Source organism: Nyctereutes procyonoides, unplaced genomic scaffold (assembly GCF_905146905.1).
Source record: "Nyctereutes procyonoides isolate TBG_1078 unplaced genomic scaffold, NYPRO_anot_genome, whole genome shotgun sequence".
NCBI classification, from domain to species: Eukaryota; Metazoa; Chordata; class Mammalia; order Carnivora; family Canidae; genus Nyctereutes; species Nyctereutes procyonoides.
Window position 1 is genome coordinate 22,877,028 of NW_026575139.1, and position 20,782 is coordinate 22,897,809.

Here is a 20,782-nt window from a genome sequence, read left to right on the forward strand (position 1 = left end):
ACATAAATCTCCAAAAAATGGTTCCTCTGAAACGCAAATCACACCGTGTCACTCCCCTACGTTGACACCCTGAACTGACTTCTCGTCACATGGGAAATCACATTCAGACTTCCTAGATGTCATGGCCCATGAAGCCTCACCCAAGTGGCTGCGGGCCCCCTCGGTGACCTCCTCCTTCTGTTCCCCTCTCCCGCCTGCTCTGTGGCAGCCACGTTGTCCTCACTCTCGGACACACCAGGCCCTGGCTCTTTCCGCCTGGAATGCTCTACTTCCAGAAACTGGCACAGCTGACTCTTCTTTAATACTCAGGTTTCAAAGAAAAGCCACCTTCCCTGGGGGGCTTTTTCTCACCACCCCACCTAACCTAGCATCTCCCTTGCTAATAGTGATCCCCTTTTCTACTCATCTCCTCAGGAATGAACACTTAGGTTTTTTCTTTTTCTTTTCTTTTTTAAGATTTTATTTATTTATTTATGAGTAACACACAGAGAGAGGCAGAGGGAGAAGCAGTCTCCCTGTGGAGAGCCCGATGCAGGACTCGATCCCAGGACCCTGGGATCACAACCTGAGCCGAAGGCAGATGCTCAACTGAGCCATCTCAGGCTCTCTCTCTCTCTCTCTCTCTCTCTCTCTCTCTCTCTCTCTCTCTCTTTCACTTCAAATCTGCAGTGAACCTCCTCAGACATCTCTGTGTACGTGTGAGAGCATCTCTGAGACCTGCACAGGTGAATTGCTGTATCACAGAATATGCAGCTTTTCAATTTTACTAAATACTGTCAGGTTGCTCTCCAAAGTACCTTTACCTAGCAGCTTCAGAGAGTCCTTATTTCTCCCTTGTGTTCACTGCTCCAGATAGTCTGATTTGAAATTTCTGCAGCTTTGGTAGATGACAAGGGGGATCTTCTCATTGTTTTATTTTGCACTTCTCTAATTGCTAAAGAGTTTAGGTGTTTGGCTTTCTTTTTTTTTTTTTAATTTTTTTTAAATTTATTTATGATAGACATACAGAGAGAGAGAGACCGGCAGAGATACAGGCAGAGGGAGAAGCAGGCTCCAAGCACCGGGAGCCCGACGTGGGATTCGATCCCGGGTCTCCAGGATCGCGCCCTGGGCCAAAGGCAGGCGCCAAACCGCTGCGCCACCCAGGGATCCCGGTGTTTGGCTTTCTTTTCGCACTGTCCGTACATGACTTGACCATTGTTTTTTTGGGAGCATTTAACATTGTCCAGTGGACCTATAGGATCTTTTATCAGTATTCTGAACACAAATCTATTATACAATGCTGCAAGTATGTCCTCTCTGTTGCTTGTCTTTTATCATAGGCACATTTTATGCCTGTTGTCAAATAAATGGATGGTTTTTGTTACAGTTTATGCCCACTGTGCATATTTAATAATCCTTAGCCTCCCTGAGGTCAGCAAGTTAATTCTTTATGTTTTTCTAATCTTTTCAAAAGTTTTACCTCCCACATCCAGGTATTGGCGCCACTTAAAATGTGTTTGGGGTGTGGCGTACATCACTTTATGATCCGAGCATTCAATAACAGTAAAAAGCAGGAGATGCAGCCCTGACAGGCAACTGTCTGCCAAGCGCCTCTCCTTTGCTCACCCCTTGCCTCCATGGGGGACTCACCCAGCATCTGGCCCATGTATTCTCCTCCCTTATCAGAGAACTGGTTGTGGCTGAGATCCAGCGTCTTGATTTGGTAGTTGGCCTGCAGAAAGAAACAAGGTAGAGAGAGAGGTGATGTTTGTCTTCTCTTGGCTGCAAATACCTCTTTCATCTCTTGGGCTGTGTGATGGAGGGTTCCCATACAAAAAAAAAGAAAAAAAAAAAGAAAAAAAAAGAAAAAAAAAAGAAAAAATCAGGTGGACGAGAGTTTATAGACTGAAGACATTCTTTTGTGCATTTTGCATCATCACTGATGATGACTGCTGGGAGGAGGGTCTAGTCCCATCCAAATGGCCTGGCCACTGCTGTGGCTGTGGTCAGGATCGGCAGAGTCCAGACACCCACCAGCTCCCTAGACATTCAGGTGACCTCACTTCTCTGTACCCGGAGCCACCCTGTAGGCTTCCCATATCTCCCAGGGCCATCTCCCAGGGCCATCTCCCACAGGGCTCGGTGGCACCCACCCCTCGCTTCTTACCGCCAGGGCTTGGCACAACAGTTCTGCAGATTCATCCCTGAAGTTATTTCCTGCAGTGAAGGGGGTTGTTTGCAATGCTGTCCAGACTAGGGCTCCCTTCCCCTCCTGTATCTTGGCCCTGTCAGGCTCTTCCCTTTGGAACAATCAGCCATAGGAAAGGTGACAAGTACTTTAAGCAAATATATGGACATGGAAGAGAACAGGAGAAAAGAAGGCAACTATTTGCCTTTCTCTTGAACATTCTCTGCTCTCTCTGTCATGATAGTGACATGTGGGGGAGTTCCAGTGATAGTGATAGTGTGGGGAGTTCCAGGAGTCCACACATCATCCCCTGCATCCCCCCCTTGGCAGCCTCGACCCCTAGCTTAGTGCCTAAAGTCTATAACATTATAAAAAATACAAATTCAGCAGCAGGGCCGGGACCACAGGGGGACAAGTGAGGCACTCCCATTGTGTGCAAGATCTGAGCTCAGTAATCGCCATGAGTAATATCCTAATACAATACTTGTAAAACTCAAAATAATGTAAAACATCCAAGATGAACAAAAGTTTAAAGTTTTATTATTGATTTTTTAAAGATTTTATTTATTTATTCATGAGAGACACAGAGAGACAGAGAGGCAGAGACATAGGCAGAGGGAGAAGCAGGCTCCATGCAGGGAGCCCGATGTGGGACTCGATCCTGGGTCTCCAGAATCATGTCCTGGGCTGAAGGCGGCACTAAACCACTGAGCCACCCAGGAATCCCCAAGTTTAAAGTTTTAAATAAAGGCAGGATCTGACCTTGCACTTGCATGGCTGCACTCAACCTAACCATAATCTGTCCCTTGTGGATCCTGTTTTAAGTGTTGATATTTTGTTCACTACAGATTTTTTTTTACATTATTTCTGATTTTTACAGACATTACCACAAGATATCATTTACTTAGTTACTGAGTTTTTTTGTGCCCCTTAAATTCTATGACTGAGGTGTGTGCCTTCCTTATCTCACTCTCACCCCAGCCCTGCTAGACAGTTTAAAAGATTTCTGGAAAATTGGGGTGCCAGGGTGGCTCATTTAGTTGAGTGTCTGACTCTTGATTTTGGATCCAGGCGTGATCTTGGGGTCCTGGGATGGAGCCCCACCTCAAGGGCTCTGTGCTCAGTGGGGAGTCTGCTTAAGGATGCTTTCCCTCTTCCTCCCATGCTCCATGAGTACTTTCTCTCTCTCTCAAATAAATAAATCTTCATTTTTTTAAAAAAGATTTTATTTTATTTACTTATGAGAGATACACAGAGAGAGGCAGAGACACAGACAGGGAGAAGCAGGTTCCATGCAGGGAGCCTGACGCAGGACTTGATCCAGGGACTCCAGGATCATGCCCTGGGCTGAAGGCAGGCGCTAAACCACTGAACCACCCAGGCGTCCCTAAATAAATCTTTTTAAAAAAGATTTCTGGAAAATAAATGATATAGAGACTTATCCCTAAATTTTTCCTTTAAACCCTTAATAATATTTGTATCTCTAGCACCTAAATAGTGTTTGGCACCTAACAGTGCTCCATATGTGCTTACTGAATGAATGAAATGAATCCACTGAGACACAAATGCACCTTGGTTGCATCTGTACCAGTGCAATGAAATGAGACAATAAGTTGGTCAACGCATAAAATTAGGTTATTTGCGATTCAAATTGTGTTTACATCAGTGGTTACAAATAACAGAGATGGCTGTAAGAGAGTCATTTAGGAAGTTTGATAAAATACAGATTCCTAGATCCCTCCCTTTAAAGATTCTGACTCAGCAGCCTGGGATGGGACTGGGTAATTTGTATTTTTACAGAGCTTTCTGTATTATGTTAGTGTTGTATTAGAGGCCTTAGCCAATGCAACTAGAAAAATCACTGGGAGCTATAAGTATTAGAAAGAAGAGACAAAATTATTACTTGCAGACATGATCACCTATCTAAATAATCCAAGAAAAGTAACTGACAGAATGTTAGAACTAATAAGATAACTCAATAAAGTGACCTGGTGGGGGGGGTGCCTAGGTGGCTAGTTGGTTGGATGACTGACTCTTGATTTTAGCTCAGGTCATGATTTCAGGGTACTGAGACTGAGCCCCATGTCAAGCTCTGCACTGAGTGTGGAGTCTGGTTGAGATTCTCCCGTTTTCTCTCTCTGCCCCTCCACACCCCCGACTGGCATTCTCTAAATATAAATAAATAAATAAATAAATAAATAAATAAATAAATAAATAAATAAATAAATAAACAAACAAATAAATAAAGTGACTGGATATAGGATCAATATACATAAATCAATAGCTCTCAGACATATCAGTAATAACAACTTAGAATATATGATAGAAAAGACATTCTGGGGCAGCCCAGATGGCTCAGCAATTTAGAGCCGCCTTCAGCCCAGGGCATGATTCAGGAGACTTGGGATCAAGTCCCATGTCGGGTCCCTGCATGGAGTCTGCTTCTCCCTATGCCTGTGTCTCTGCTTCTTTTTTTTTTTTTTTAATTTATTTATGATAGTCAGAGAGAGAGAGAGAGAGAGAGAGAGAGAGGCAGAGACACAGGCAGAGGGAGAGGCAGGCTCCACGCACCAGGAGCCCGACGTGGGATTCGATCCCAGGTCTCCAGGATCACGCCCTGGGCCAAAGGCAGGCACTAAATCGCTGCGCCACCCAGGGATCCCTGTGTCTCTGCTTCTCTCTCTCTCTCTGTGTCTCTCGTGAATAAATAAATAAAATCTTAAAAAAAAGAAAAAAGAAAAAAAATTCTGTTTATGTGGGAATAAAATGATAAAGCACCTGGACCTATATGAAATGTGCAAGGCTTCTAATGGAATAAAATCATAATACTTTATTGCAGAAGAAAAAAAAAAGACTTGAAGAAATAGAGATAAACCTAGTGGCTAGGATTTGGACCCAAGCATTGACTTCAACATCCACACATTTAATCATTCTGGTTCACAGGTAACTGGGTGAGAGCCAGAATGGAGACAGTATAGGGAAAGGTATTCCACTGGTAGAATTGTAACCTGGTACTGTATTCTTAAATGAAGACATTCAATATTTTGAATATTTCAATTCTGTCCTAAATTAATCTAGAACATTAACTATAACTCTAAATAAAAGCCAACAGTTTTTTGTTTTGTTTTGTTTTTTATGGAACTTGACAAGATGATTCTAAAATTCAGCTAGAGGAGAAATTGCACAAGAATAGCCAAATTACTTCGAAAGGAAAGTCAGACTTTGTCCACTCAAATATAAAACATATCATGTCACATCATATAATTATATAGCTAATGTATTGCATATTATATACTTGATATATTTCATTAATTACAATTAATCATTAAATTATAACACATGGCATATAGTTTTAGTTTTCTAAACAAATATTAAAATAGTATGGCATTGACATAGATAGAGACACAGAGATTAACAAAATAGAAAAGAAAATCTAGAGAGAAACCTGTATTTATATGAGAGTTTCATATACAATAAAGGTGACATTTCAAATTAGTCAGTAAAGGATTGAATATTCAGCTAAAGATGCTGGGGCATCTGGCTATTGGTTTTGGAAATACGGTGTTTGAGTCTCTCTCTACCTCATGCCACAAACAGTAGTAAGTTCCAGATATATTGAAGATTAAGGATGAAAAAACAAAATCATCAAAATATTTGAAGAAAATTAAGGAAAAAAATTTCATAATCTGAAGTAGGAAACAGTTTTTTGAGCAGGACTACAAAAACCAAACCCACAAAAAAGACTGATGAACTTGACAACAATAAATAATACAAACCATGTATAAGAAAACATCATAAGTAACATTCAAGTGTGCTTGAATCAATCCTCACATTCAAGTGTGAATACGTATAAAATATAAAGAGTTTCTAACACTCAATAATACAAACAACCTCATAGGACAATTGACATTTCATAGAGGAGAAAATAAAAATGGAAATAAGTATCTGGAAAAGATGTTTTATTTCAGTAGTAATGTGGGAATGTAATAAAGATAGTAATAATGATGAACACTTATTGAATACTTGGGTCCCAGGTATTGTTCTAGGTGTTCTAGATTTTGATTCACTTCATCTACATAGTCACTGTCTGAAGTAGGTAATATAATTCTCCTTAGTTTATAAATGAGAGAAATGAGTCACAGAAGGGTTAGATAACTTGCCTTGTGTCAAAGCCAGGATTTGCACCCACATGCTGTGAACATCCACACTCTATTCTGATTCATAAAAAATTTGCTAATAACCAAGGGAAACAGATATTCCATTGGTGGAATTGTAACCTGGTAGAGTCTTCTTCTTCTTCTTTTTTATTTTTATTTTATTTTTATTTTTTTCCTTAAGTAATCTCTATCCCTGATGTGGGGCTCTAACTTACGACCCTGAGATCAAGAGTTGCATGCTCTATGGACTGATCCAGGTAGGTGCCCCTGGCATGATATTCTCCTTCTTTTTTAAAGATTTATTTATTTACTTGAGAGAGAGCACTCGCTTGCACAAGTGAGTGGGGGGAGGAGCAGAGGGAGAGAATCTTCAAGCAGACTCCCTGCTGAGCACGTAGCCCAATGCGGGGCTTTATCCTACAACCCATGAGATCATGACCTGAGCTGAAAGCAAGGGTCAGTTGCTTAACTGACTGAGCCACCCAGGTGCCCCTATAGTTCATTTCTAATAATTCTATTTTCTGAAGTTCTTGATGCTGCCACTTGTTAGACTCTGATAGCTCTCTTGATGTTTCGTTTCCTTGTTTTGTAATTTTGGACCGTGAGCCCATCTTTAGTGGAGCTTTATCTGTGGAAATCCCAAGCAGCCTGGAGCCTGGGGCCAGGGGTTCTTCCTCCAATGAGGCACTCTGTTTGTTCCTGATGCATGCCCCAGGGTATTAGCAGCACAGGACCACTTAGATTAATTTCTTAGGGGTTCCAGGACCCTGAAGATAATACAAACTCAAACCACAAACCTGAGTGAGGACAAGTCTGTGGGAGCTAGAGTTCTCAAGTGACTTTTTTTTTTCTTTGAGAGAGACAGATAACAGACTAATTAAGAACTGAGTGTACAATAGGGGGTCAGGTAGCAATAAGTGCTATTAGAAAAAAACAAGCAGGGAAATAGGAGAGTGATGGGGATAGAGGGGAGGTCAGAGAAGTGCTCCCTCTGGAGATGACATTTAAGCAGAGGCAGGAATAAAGCCACAGAGTGAGCCATGCAGATATCTAGGGTAGAGACTTTCAGGCAGAGGCAGGCATGCTGCCAAGTGGGTCAGAAGTCTCTGGTCCAGGACAGCCAGGAAGCCAGTGTGGCCGTGGGGAGGAGGAAGGGATGACCAGAGGGTTTAAGCAGGGCGAGGACATGGTGTTCTGATCTTGGAACTCAGAGGGGCCTGGTCTGGCTCAATTCCACCCTGGATTCTCTGGCTCTTTCCTGTCTCTCCTTTGCATCCCCTTGTCCTCTCCCACCCCTTCCATGGGCTTACCTGAAAGCTGCAGATTCCAGAGTGAAGAGGTATTTCTCTGAAGAAATTCAGAGATGATTTTGGCCCCCTTAAAGCCAAGGTCATTGTCGGAAACATTCTAAAAGGCAAGAACACACTTATGTGTAAAAAAATCCCACCCAAGCGCCCTCATTAATGAACAGTGTTGGGGTGGATCTTACTTGAGGCCTGTATGCAGTGGGAGGACAAAGGTGAAAGGGTAGGAAGGTTCAGGAAGAGCAAAGGAGGGAGGGTGATGAGTATTCACTTTTCTGATGCCTGGCTGTGAGGCTCTCCCCCTGGTCTCAATCTTCTCTGAAGTTGGTTTTGGTGACTTCCTACTTCTCCAGGTTAGCCCTAGTACTTTAGATAAGCACATTGTACTTTTTTTTTTTAAACTGAGACAGCCTTATTTGGAGAGTTTGGCATAAAGCAACTGAAAAATTAGTTCAGAGTCATTCATCATTGTAAATTCCATTCATTGATTCCTGAAGCATGAATGACTATGCTGGGAACATGTAGGGATGCAAATAGACACAGCCCTTTTGGGCTAGTGGGAGGGACTTTTATATAAACCAGACATTATTATCTTAATTGTTTCTCCTCTCCTTTTTTTTTCATTTTTAAAAAAATTATGGTAAAATAGACCTAACACAACATTTACCATCCTATTTTTAAGAATGCAGTGCAGTGGTCTGAAATATATTCACATGCTTATGCAACTATCATCATCATTTGTATCCAGGCACATTGTGTTTGATGAAAGTATTTCACATCTTTATTTTCTCTAAGTTCACTCTTTTTTTTTTTGAAATTTTATTTATTCATTTGACAGAGAGTAGGAGCACAAGTAGGGGAGTGGCAGGCAGAGGGAGAGGCAGAAGCAGGCTCCCTGTGGACCAGGAGCCTGATGTGGGGCTCGATTCCAGGACCCTGGAATCATGACCTGAGCCAAAGGCAGATGCTTAGCTTAACCAACTGAGCCACTCAGGTGCCCCTGCATAGTTGCTTTAAAATGAATTTAGGGAGGGGCACCGGGGTGGCTCAGTCTGTTAAGCTAAGCAACTGCCTTTGGCTCAGGTCGTGATTCCAGGGTCCTGGGATTGAGTCCCGTGTCGGGCTCCCTGCTGCTCCCCCTGTTTGTGCTCTCTCTCTCTGTCAAATAAAAAAATAAAATCTCAAAAAAAAAAAAGCGTTTATGCAGAAGGGCTTATAAGGTCCAGACAGAATCCGTTTCTTAGGGTTTCCTCTGGCCACAAGGAACACAGCCCCCCTGCTGGCCTCTGACATGCAGCTGTCCTCTGAGAAGTCACCTCTGGAGGAAGAGGCCTCTAGACCAATGGATCACAGGGAGCTGGAGGCTGGCCAGGGCTGGGGCAGGGGCCTCTGGCCCATCTCAGGTGGGTTCCGAGAGCCCGGGGCCGGGGGTGGGAACCAGTAGCGCCGGGGAAAGGGCACAGTACCAACTCTTGCAGGTAATAGTTCTCTTGCAGCATCTCCAGCAGGCTCAGGATGCCTTCCTCCATGAGACCGTTGTCAGCCAGCTCCAGGGTGACAACACTTGTGTTGGACTTCAGCCGCCACAGGGGGAGGGGGAGAAAGACAGAGGTGGTAGGTGATCTAGTCAGTTCCTGGCCCTTGCCCGGAGCCCATCCCCTCTCTGGAACATGCCAGCCTTTTCAGGGATGCATGCTAGCACTTCTGGAGAATGGACAGAACGGGAGAAAGCACAGTGATGATCCACCCCATTGAGTTTTGCCAGGACGACATGCTTATTCTGGGTACCTCCACCAAAGGGGAACTCTGTGGGGAAATTTAGAAAGGGAACATTAAAATGATGAGATCCTTGAGAAAGTGCGGGACACAGGGGTGGGCTAAACAGATGGTTAACTATTTAGCCTGGAGGAGAGAAGCTGGCACCTACTCTAGGATTAAGGAGAACTTGATGCATTTAATAAGGGTATTTATTTAGTCTTTTTTTTAATTAAAGATTTTATTTATTTGTGTGAGAGAGATTGTGTAGAGCAAGAGAGAGAACATGAGTGGGGAGGAGGGGCAGACGGAGAAGCCGACTCCCTGCTGAGCAGGGAGCCCCATACAGGGCTTGATTCCAGGACCCTAAGGATATATATTTTTTAAGATTTTATTTATTTATTCATGAGAAAGAGAGAGAGAGAGAGAGAGAGAGAGAGAGAGAGAGAGGCAGAGACACGGGCAGAGGGAGAAGGGAGAAGCAGGTCCCATGCAGGGAGCCCGATGTGGGACTCGATCCCGGGACTCCAGGATCAGGCCCTGGGCCAAAGGCGGCACTAAACCGCTGAGCCACCCAGGCGTCCCCAGGACCTAAATTTCAATCTTAAATATGCACTTCCAAGCTAGTCAGCATTCCCAGGGTCAGAGGAAGTGACCTGCAGCATGAAGGCCAGGGGTTCGCTCTACCTGGCACTGTTTGTCATTCTTCCCTTCCTTACCTCGGGGTCCTGGTATGGAGAGATGTAGAGAACAGACACATTTTTGGATTTGAGCGTTTTCAAAGCGTGCCCAGCAGCAAGAGAGGTAGGCTGTGGGAAGGAGCTCTAGCTCCGGGCAAAGGGAAAGACGACACAGAGTTACGGCAATGTGGAATGGTTCACTCAGGGCCTTCTCGAAATGCCTTCTGGTCTCGGCTTGCTGAGGCAGGCACAATTTCGTATGCTCAAAGGCAAGGGTCATGGCTCACGTGGCCAGGTGGCACTTAGAAGTGTCCAGGGTCGGGGGAGGGGGGAACCAGCATGGTGGGGGGTGCGGCAGGCAGCACCCCCCCAGGCCTATCTACCTTCATCTCATAAGGGCACATAGCCACTGGCTACTCCATGCCAACTGCTGGGGAAGCAATAGGGGTAGAGAACACCCCTGCACCTCACGACCCATGAGGGTGTGGAGGCGGGCAGGTGAGGGAGAGACGCGACACATGAAGTAGGACCGCTACTATCAGGGTGCTTTTAAGCGAAGCCAGGGAAACACAACATGTGCAAAGTTAAACATTGCAAAAGATAAATAACAGTTCAGTCACCGGCATGTCACAGTGATTAATTGTCAAATTAGTGACACAGAGAATCAGAGAAGAAAAAACATCCCCCCCCAAACAGAAACTGCTGTTACTAAGTGACAAGTGGCCCAAGTCACGAGAGAATTGCATTATTATCTGTTTTTTTTTCCATGAAACTCATGAGGTAATGGTGCATTCCTAACACCTCATTAATCAGTCTTTCAACACTCAATAAATTTCAAGATGGCTTTGTTCTTTCTCTGCTCTTCCTCTCTTTCCTCCCTCTCCAGAAAGCAGCACACTCTCACATTTCATGTAGCCTCTTAACGGGCATGTGCTAAATGCAAATGATGTTCTATTTCCCAAAATGAGTGAGTGCTTTTTTTTTTTTAAATCAAACTTTCTCTTTACCAACCTAAATGAACAAAGTGTTGTGCTGACATACAGTTGTCACGTGTTCTGTTTTGCTGGGATGGAAGTTGGTTTGTATATAATCAATTTTAATTATATAAAGCCATGATGAATTCAAGGTCAAGTCCTTGGTTGCTCATGCCAAGCCGAGAAAGAGAGAGAGAGAGAGGGGGAGGGAGAGGGAGAGAGAGAGAGAGAGGATTATTCATGTGGGAAAACATCATCTATTCTACAGTGTGATTTTTAAAGAATTATTAACATTGCAAAAGGCAAACATTGAATAGAATAGCTCTGTAGCGACCCCATTTATAGCAAAAGTGAGCTTCGGAACTGAGACCCAGGCTGACGTTTTGTATCAAGCACTTGCATTAGTGCTCAGCCACTTACCCGGAGCTGTTGCCTTTGCTTCCTGAATCAGAAAGAGCATAGACTCGCAAGGCCAAGGTCCCTAACAGCCCCCTTCTCAGGAGCTAATGGGGCATCCCTGCCTGTTCGGTAAGTCAACTGGCAGTCAAACAGAGTCTAGGGCAGGATGGGCATAAAGCTTGCAATTGAGGGCCCCATGGAAGATCTCTCTGAGATCTGTCACCACTCTGTCAAGGCCCACCTCTACCAGCCTTCGAGTGCCCCCATTGGCATGCTCACCACTAGGGCTATAGCAATAGCCTTGGTACCATTGGGGCCCAGCCCATGGTGGTTGAGATTCATGTAGGACTCCTCCATGTTCCGGAGGAAGTAGGAGACAGGCACCACGCTCATCAGTCTGCAGGCTTCCAGGTATAGCTCATTTTGTCTGGTGGTGAAAAACTTCTCTGTATCTACACAAAAAACATACAAGTGGATGAGGTGGGGTTTCTCTTCTACATTTGCCTTATTTCCCCTCTGGCCTTGGGCCAGTTGCAGACACCATTCATCTGGTGTCTCCTCTGCCCCCAGAATGTCCCTATGCGTGTGTGCACAGGAGGGCAACTCCAATCGGGAAGTCAGCCGGAGGTGGGAAAAGGAGATCCAAATTCCAGAAGGTCCAAATGGATATCTCCCTTTGGGTAAGAGACAGGGGTGCCAGTTTTAGGCCCAAGCTTTCCTAGGAGAAGGAACAGTGTGCCCATGCCCACCTCCCGGGATTGTCCACATCCAGGACTGATGAGATCAAGGACACATAAGGGCCTAGCTTGCTTGCCTACCATGGGACAGCTCTGAAAGGCCAAACAGACAAAAAGCTGATTGGTGATAGTTGAGGGGAGCCTCTGTTTTAGTTTCACTGCCACTGTTAAAATGAGAGCCGCGGGTAAAGCTTTGCTAAAGATATAGAGAGGCTCCAACTTGAAAATCCCTCAAGTAGGACTCAGCGGACTTTGCAAAGTGGCCCATCAGTGCAAGATGGAGGGATACCCCCTCCACCCCCGACCCCCAATCAAATGGAAACAAGCAAACTTGAATTTGAGCGGGCTTTTCTCTTTCAAACATTTGCAGGTCGGGATCCCTGGGTGGCTCGGTGGTTTGGTGCCTGCCTTTGGCCCGGGGCGTGATCCTGGAGTCCTGGGATCAAATCCCGCATTGGGCTCCCTGCATGGAGCCTGCTTCTCCCTCTGCCTGTGTCTCTGCTTCTCTCTCTCTCTGTGTCTATCATGAATAAATAAATAAAATCTTAAAAAAAAAAAAGCATTTGCAGGTCATGTTTCCTCACAAAAAGGAGTGTTATGCTTACTTTACTGATGACAAATCCAGCCCCATATCACATGCGCTCAAGCCAGCTGACATCAGGGGACATAGGGGACATTAGGTCTCCATTCCAACCTCTCGGGGCCTTTGTTCCCTGGGTTTGAGCCCTGCCTGGCTCGTGGTCAATGGGCAGCAGCGGGCCTCCCTGGATTCCATGCGCCCTCACAGCTGTCTCCTCATGAAGCAAGCCCCTTGGACAGCCGGGCCTCCCATGGCCAACTGGGGTCTAAAGCCTGCATCTGTTTTCCTTCAGATGCCAGGGCCTTTGGCCAACCCACCCTGGACATTTCCGAGGCCAACAATGAGAGCTTTGTTGGTGGAAAGGACAAGTTTACAAGGAAGTTGACTTTGCCGGCACAGCTACTCCCTGGCCTTCTCCTTAGGAGGTTTGTAGAGCAGAGGCTTTCAATCTCGGCCCTACCGACATTTTGACTTGGATAATTCTCTGTTGTGAGGTGCTGTCCTGTGTAGTGAAGGATATTTAGCAGGATTCCTGGCCTCTGCCAGTGAGGTGCCTGTAGCATCCTGCCCCCACTCTGCCCAGTCTGCCAAATGCCCCCTGGGGTGCAAAATCACCTCCAGGTGAGAACCAGTGTTGCATAGGAAAAACAGCATGTGGCAGGTGAGGAGCTTCTCCTGCCTTCTCTTCCTCTTCTGCAGCTTCCCTGCCAGCTTGCTATTCCCCGCACCCCCCCACCCCGGGTTTATGTCTCAGGCCTGTCCAGGAAGCCCTCCCTGCCCACTCCCAGCACCTCCGTACTGGCTACAGGGTCACTAGAAGCTCCAGCAAGAGGGCCCTGAGTGTCTATCCCAGCATGGCATAGTTGCCATGAGAGATTCCTGTTTGCCAAGTCAGGGTAGGTAACCCCCACCTTTGTCGTTGGCACTAGTTCTGCTCTGTTTTGTTCTGACCCTTTCTAGCTGTAGTCAGTGTGGTTGTGTTTTAGAGGCAGCTTGCAACAGTATTATATTCTCTTGTGGGGAGTTGGGGGGTAATGGGATGGAAGCAGGAATCTGGGACAAAGCATCCAGTTTCTATCTGCCACCCCTTCCAACCAGGAAAAATTCTGTGTTTTTTTTTTAATATTTTATTTATTTATTCATGAGAGAGAGAGAGAGAGAGAGAGAGAGAGGCAGAGGGAGAAGCAGGCTCCTTGTGGGGAGCCTGATAAGGGACTCAATCCCAAGACCCTGGGATCGTGACCTGAGCTGAAGGCAGATGCTCAACCACTGAGCCACCCAGGTGACGCTAAAATTCCGTGCTGAAAACCACATTAGTATGTTAGCAGCAGCCTTGACACGGAAAAGAAGTCAGAGAAAGAGCAACAAGATGCTGAGTGTGGGGCGGGGTGGTGGTGGTGGTGGTGGTGGTTGTGGTGTGGGAAGGAGGCATGTATGGAGGTGGAAGTTGTGTGTCGACCCTGGGTGGGGAGGTTTATGAATTGACTGACCCAGCCGCCAGAACACAAGAGAGGTCGGCCACTGGGCTAGCCTCAGCCTAGAAGTTCCAGGCTGGCCCATCAGGCAGGGGGAGCATTTTGCTCACGTTGTTTCATAGCTGTTCTGGGCACTTCCCTCCCAGGGGAAAGAGAGGGAGAAGAGGGTGGAGGCATTGTTTGCAATAAGAGTCTTTGCTGCAGCCCAGCCAGCACCCTTGCCCTCCCCTGCCACCCTGCCCACACCCCTGTCCCCCACCACGGCCCCCGTTCCCCCGCAGCCTCCCAGGGCACACTTGCTTTGTTTAGGGCTAACATTCAAGTAGGAGAACCAAGAACTTGAGAACTCAAATGTGAGTAGAGGGGCAAGTCACTGGGATGCAAGATGAGCCACAGACACTGCAGGGTCCCCCACAATATGGAGCACGAAGGCAAATGAGCAGGGTGGGGTGAACAGGGCACCAGCGAACATTGGCAGCTCTCTGTGGCCTTGGGCAACTCACACTCAGTTCCCTCTTGAAAAGGCCGATAATAATGACTACCTCCTGGGATTCGTTCAAAGACGACATAAGATGCCACAGGTGGAATCATTTAGAAAACCAGAAATCCCTGTTCGTGTATTGATTTACCTTTGGACAAGCCCATGTGGCTACTCTGCTCACCAGGGAGGCCACGGGCACTGGGCAGCTGCACCTGCTGCCACTGGGCCAGACTTGAAGAGGACGTGGCATGGAACTGGCCCCAAGAACGCCTTTGTCAGGCCAGCCTGCCGGGGCCAGAGCCATGGCCAACCTGGGAAAGCAGAGGCCTCCAGCCTCTGAGGAACGAGGCTTGCTACTACCCCACCTATTAAGTGTCCACTCTCACCTTCAATCTCCAGGTCTGTTTCTGAGCTCTCTCGGGCTGGCTTCTCTTTTTCCACAGCCACAGAGGCCTCGGCCTCACAGTAGAGGGTTTCATCACTGTTCTGTGGGGTGGGTTTGGTTTCGGGTTCATCTGGAAGAAAAAAACTCATCTCCTTGATGCTGGCAATGAAACCTGCTGGCCTTTCACGTAGAGCCTGGCCTATGCTCCCTTCCTTGGCAAGCTACGTCCTGGCCACAGCCTGTGAAACCCGCCCCCTCCCGTCCCCATGCAGCTCAGCATGCTGAGAACCACAGTGTGCGTTCAGTCCTGACTGGGGGACTCCATTCTACAAGCCCTCCCTCCGGGACACAGTGCCACCTCTTGGTCACCTATAGGGTCTGGTGCTAAACACCCCCTGTGTCCTCTGGGACTCCCTGCGCCTGCCTGGTTCCCTGCTTTGGGCCTGTCTTGGAGATTGGCTCCTTGCTCACTTTTCCCCTTCTCATTGGCTTAGATGGGGTTCAGAGTCTGCTTCATGCTTTCAGGGAGAGGATGTGTGCCGATGCCTAGGCCTCCTCATTGGCGGGCACAAACCATGCTGCAGAAGGCAAAGGGCAGGGCAGGGCAGGCAACTTGGGTCAAATATGAAATGAAATGAGACAGGAAGCATCCCAAGGAGAAAGAAAGATAACTTGATTCCTGAAAATTTGACCTAGCTTCTCTTCCTTCCAATCCAACATTTATTTTAGGACCATGAAGAAGGAAGGGTTGCAAAATCTTGCTGGGATCGTTAAACATACACGTCCTAAGCTTTCCTCTTACCAGTCCCCACACTTGCTGGACATGGTTTTCTGCCACTGGATCACTGATCTGGGACCAGCATGGGTTCCTGAAAGCCTCACACAAGGGTCCAGAGCTAGTCCTCCCACATGTACTCGATGCAATGTTTGGAGGAGCCATGCTCCATCACCAAGTAGCCCATCAGAACTTGGCCAATCTACTCTTTGGGTGGGTTGAGCATTTGTGGCGGTGGTCCCAAGTTTTAACCACCCAGATTATAAAATAGCGGGGTTCCTAATAAGTTCATGCAGGTCTGTGATTTCTCAGTCCTTATCCATAAACCCAATATTTAAACCCTTATTATCCATAAGCTCCAATATTTATTTCTGAGACTGTAAGACAGGGTCTGGATGATAAGGGGTAGAAGTAGCAGTGGCCCAGCAGTTAGAAGACATACAGCAACTTAGCCATCCAACTGAGCCATCAAAAAGTTTTAACTTTTTTTTTTTAAAGTTTTAACTTTTTGAGTCTTAATATCCTCATGAGTCATACAATTTTAGAATTCCATCCATCCAGCAGAATGCTAGTACATGTTTAAATAGATATCCAGAAGAAAAAAAAATCCTGATTTGTAGTGTTAGCCAATTCAGGTGGCGTAAATATTCCCAACATGGCTGTTTCAAACTACCAACATGACATAAACCAGCTCACAAAATGAAAATTAAAGTCACCCAGAGTTAGTACAAGCCAATTCCAGCACAGCATTGCCTCTGACTCTCTCTCTCCCTGTTTGGGAAGCCCTGAAGCCAAGTCAATGTAACCCACTGTCCAGAATCTAGAGGGTCCTGGCTGAGGAGGGGAGGGGGCTTCAGGGTCATGTGATCACTGGGTATTACACCGAGCAGTTCAGAAGGGTCCAAGTGATGAGAGATGGGATGCCTGTTCACCTTTTGTCTCAGGCTCAAGAGGTTCATCATTGTCCATGGTGCCAGGGCCCTTTCGGGGGCTGCTGCCAGCTTCTTGCCACCTTTCTGCTGCTTCCCTAAGAAGCACACCTGTCTATTCACTTCTGTCTCAAACTTTGTGCACCTCTGCCCTCTCACAGATAAATCCCACAGTGGGGCCTAGAGTTATCCTTCTAGCCAAGCAAGCCCTGGGGAGGGTGGGCTTTGGTGGGAACTGGACTTGCATGGATTGGACCCCAACTCTGTCTGGGGGAAGTAGCTACTTCCCAGGATCATCAGGGAGAATGGTACAGCTCTATTCCTGGGAGCCCCGTCGAAAGGATGCGCACACCCTGTGACTTTGTGACTTAGGGGCCACTTTCATTTCACCTCTTCAACATTCCATGACCTCATGCAGTCATTGTGATCCATGTGGGTGAACTTGGCAACAACCAGCCTCCCCTCTTGGTGGCCCCGGCAGTCCTCTTTTCTCATATGTCTGCTGGGGCCAAGCCCAGGTTTGGTTGTGAGTGTGCAGGTGCTGTGGGGGGGCCTCTCGGTGGTGTTAGATTTCCCTCTGTGGCAGGAGCAAAACCAAGCTCCTTAATCAGGTGACTGTGAAGAGCGGCCACCATGTTCTTCTCTCAAGGTGGTTGTGCTTCAGGTACGAAATATTTCAGTGATGGGTGAAGTCAGTTTTCTTCTACCCAGTTCTCTTTCCTTTTTTCTTTCCTCCCCGAGAGAGTATCCTAAACCTTGGAGCAGAAGATCAAAAGCAAAGCACAACAAACATATGTTTTATCACTACAATTTATTGCAGCCAAAGTATTGTTTAATCCAAACTACCGGGCTGCCTAACTTGAAACCACTCAACCATCATTCACACGCGTGGCTGTTTTCACATGTCTTGGAGTTGAAGTTCACTTGCAGTTTGCTCTCAAGAGAATCTGGAGGTGTGTTTGTTCCTTCTTGATAAGCCTTCAGCACATCAACGGTCAGGTCAGTGACTGGAGGGCTTGGGGATATGGAAATCCCTCTTTGCCACTCAGAAGAATGACGAAGATCTAGGAATTTGTGTAGGGAAACAATGCTTAGAACCTTGGACTGAAAGAAATATGTATATCTGAGATGTTACCCTTTCCTTCAGGCATTCATTCTGTAAAAAATTTATAGAGTATCTATTATGTACAAGGCCCTAAGATAGGCACCACTGTGGGGAGGGGATGCAGACATGATTATGGCATGGTCCCTTCAAGGCATATATAATACAAGATAGGAAGGGTGTGAGGGTGGTGGGCAAGTATTTTTGGCAGAGCTCCTGTTCATAAAACAAACATGAGTCACCCTACATCAGCATGGCAACACCATTCTACTGGCCCAATCCCATGTGGTTCCTTGAAAGAAACACCAAACAGGCCAGGGGGAGTGATCAACTCCTAGGATGATTTGGTAAGCATGAGTCCTAGAGACCCTCTGGACATCTGGTCTACTCCACACTGGTACAGAGGATAAGAAAGTGTCCTGAAAGGAGAAAAAAGGGGACTGGAGAGTATATATTTCGGTCCTGGTCTAAACTCTAGGTGCTCTGTCTGGATAGCACCACGTGGTCTCAGGCACAAAGGGAAAATTAGAAAATTTGAGGGAGAGCACTCTAAATAGCCACTGAGCAGAGGCACCAGGCACTACTGGGAATTGGTAAGGGTCAGGAGGGAGATTCTCTGGGAGGTCAAGGGAAGGGGAGGTTTCTTCGTGCTGGGGAGCATTTGTGGGTTCTGGATAAGTAGAGTCCTGGCAAAAGGCATTTCCAGGGATGCAGAATAAAGGAAGGCAACAGAGCTCAAGCTCAGAGCAGGAGGGAGATTCTCTGGGAGGTCAAGGGAAGGGGAGGTTTCTTCGTGCTGGGGAGCATTTGTGGGTTCTGGATAAGTAGAGTCCTGGCAAAAGGCATTTCCAGGGATGCAGAATAAAGGAAGGCAACAGAGCTCAAGGTTTGGGGGAATACAGGGTGCAGAGAGTAGTAGGGAAAAGGGAGGCCATAGGGATTAGAGCAATTTCAGGAATCGATTCAATGCAGTGAAAAGCCAATAGGAAGCACTGAGGATCTTTAACAGGAGCATGGTTGAATCAGAGCTCCTCTTTATAATGATGGACAGCAATTATATTTATTTGAGGGAAAAAGTCCATTCTGGAGAAAGAAAAATGTTCAAGAGCCATAATTTTAGAATTTTGTATCTCTTTTAAAATCAGAAAATATATCAGCAACTTCTTTTTATTCTTTTTATTTGAGAGAGAGAGAGAGTACGAGCGAGCACAAGCAGGGGGAGGGGTCAAGGGAGAGGGAGAAGCTGATTCCCAGCTGAGCAGGGACCCCCCCCCACCCCACCCCGTCCCACCACCTCAACATGGGGCTCGATTCCAGGACTCTGGGATTACTATCTGAGCCAAAGGCAGGTGCTTAACTGACTGAGCCACCCAGGTATCCCTGCAACTTCTTTTTGTATGTTATTTTAAAAGTTTGTTACTGAGGAACATCCTTTTTTTTTTAAGGATTTTATTTATTTGAAAGAGAGAGTGTGCATGAGTTGGGGGGAAGGGTGGAGGGAGAGGAAGAAGTAGACTCCCCGCTGAGCAGGGAGCCCAACGTGGGACTCGTCCTAGGACCCTGGGATCATGACCTGAGTTAAAGGCAGACGCTTACCTGACTGAGCCACCCAGGTGCACCAGGGGTATCCTTTTGTTTTTTAATTAAAATTTTAATTTTGAAATATTTTAGATTGTAGTAGAGTTACAAAAAATAAGAGACTATATACTCTCCAATCAGCTTCCCCTCATATTTACATCTTGCATAGAAAAATTCTCAAAACTAAGAAATTACATTGGTACAATGCTATTAACTCCACTATAGATAGTATTTGTATTTTACTCATTCTCTCACTAATGTCCATTCTTTGTTCCAGAATCCAGTCCAGGATCTCACATTGTGTTACCATGTCTCTCTATCTCTCTCAGAATATGACATTTCTTCAGTCTTGGTCTTATATGATCTTGACACTTTTAAAGAGTACTGGTCAGATATTTTGTGGAATGTCCCTCAGTTTGGGTTTGTCTGATGTTTTGTCACGATTCCTGGGAAAGGTGCCAGAGCTGATGTGCCCTTCTCAGCGCATATCAAGGACACATGATGTCAATATGGATTACCTTGATTTCTTGGCCAAGGTGGTATCTTTCAGGTTTATCTACTATGAAATTACTGCTTTCCACTTTGTAATTATATAGTTTAGAGAAGATGCACTATGCAAATATCCTATTTCTGCTTCAACTTTTTGCCCAATACTTTATTTTGCCCAATAATTTTAGCATCCATTGATCTTATTGAGATCTTGCATCAACCATTATTACTATCATGTTTTAACAGTGCTTTTCTGTTTCCCACAGTCCTTCTATGTTTGTTAATTGGAATTCTTTTGTAGGAGAGAGTGGTCCCTTTCTCTTATTTATTGGTTTAATCAGTTGTTTATATTAGCAGGGATCATGGCTGCTTATTTTATTCAATACAGTACTGTCATTATTTTGATGTTCAAGTTCCAACTTTGGCTATGGGAGCTCATTCAGGTTGTCTCCTGTGTCCTTTTAACCTGCTCTCTACCTTTTATTTATTTGTTTTTTATTTTTATAGCTAAGACTATTGTTTTTTTTAAGGTTTTATTTATTCATTCAAAAGAGAGACAGTGCAAGCAGGGGATGGGCAGCAGGGTCACCCCCCCCACCCCGTGCAGGGCTAGATCCCATGACCCTGGGATCACGACCTGAGCTGAAGGCACCTAGGTGCCCCCTCTTCACCTGCATGTATGTAGCAGGTGTATGTTTAACCTTGTGAGACACCATCATGTTGTTACCCAAAGTACAAAGGGGCTCTGCTAATATGAATTTAACATAGGAATATATGGTAGCATCATTGTTCTACATTCTTCCCAACACTTG

At 45.9% G+C, this 20,782-nt stretch overlaps 1 protein-coding gene across 2 annotated transcripts in view; it reads right to left on the minus strand.

Moving 5' to 3' along the window:
* The window catches only part of LRRC74A (leucine rich repeat containing 74A), a 47,295-nt gene that overhangs the window by 17,457 nt on the left and 9,056 nt on the right, over positions 1–20,782 (minus strand). Inside the window, exons 1-7 of one of the 2 annotated variants that reach the window (XM_055303934.1) lie at positions 16,805–16,841; positions 15,099–15,227; positions 11,719–11,891; positions 9,098–9,205; positions 7,638–7,734; positions 2,150–2,199; positions 1,633–1,714 (exon numbers count right to left, since the gene is read on the minus strand). In XM_055303934.1, the coding sequence (XP_055159909.1) occupies positions 1,633–1,714; positions 2,150–2,199; positions 7,638–7,734; positions 9,098–9,205; positions 11,719–11,891; positions 15,099–15,227; positions 16,805–16,841 (676 nt within the window). Of the gene's footprint in view, positions 1–1,632; positions 1,715–2,149; positions 2,200–7,637; positions 7,735–9,097; positions 9,206–11,718; positions 11,892–15,098; positions 15,228–16,804; positions 17,866–20,782 lie in introns of those variants that run through there. The other variant, XR_008661648.1, reaches the window with a different exon arrangement.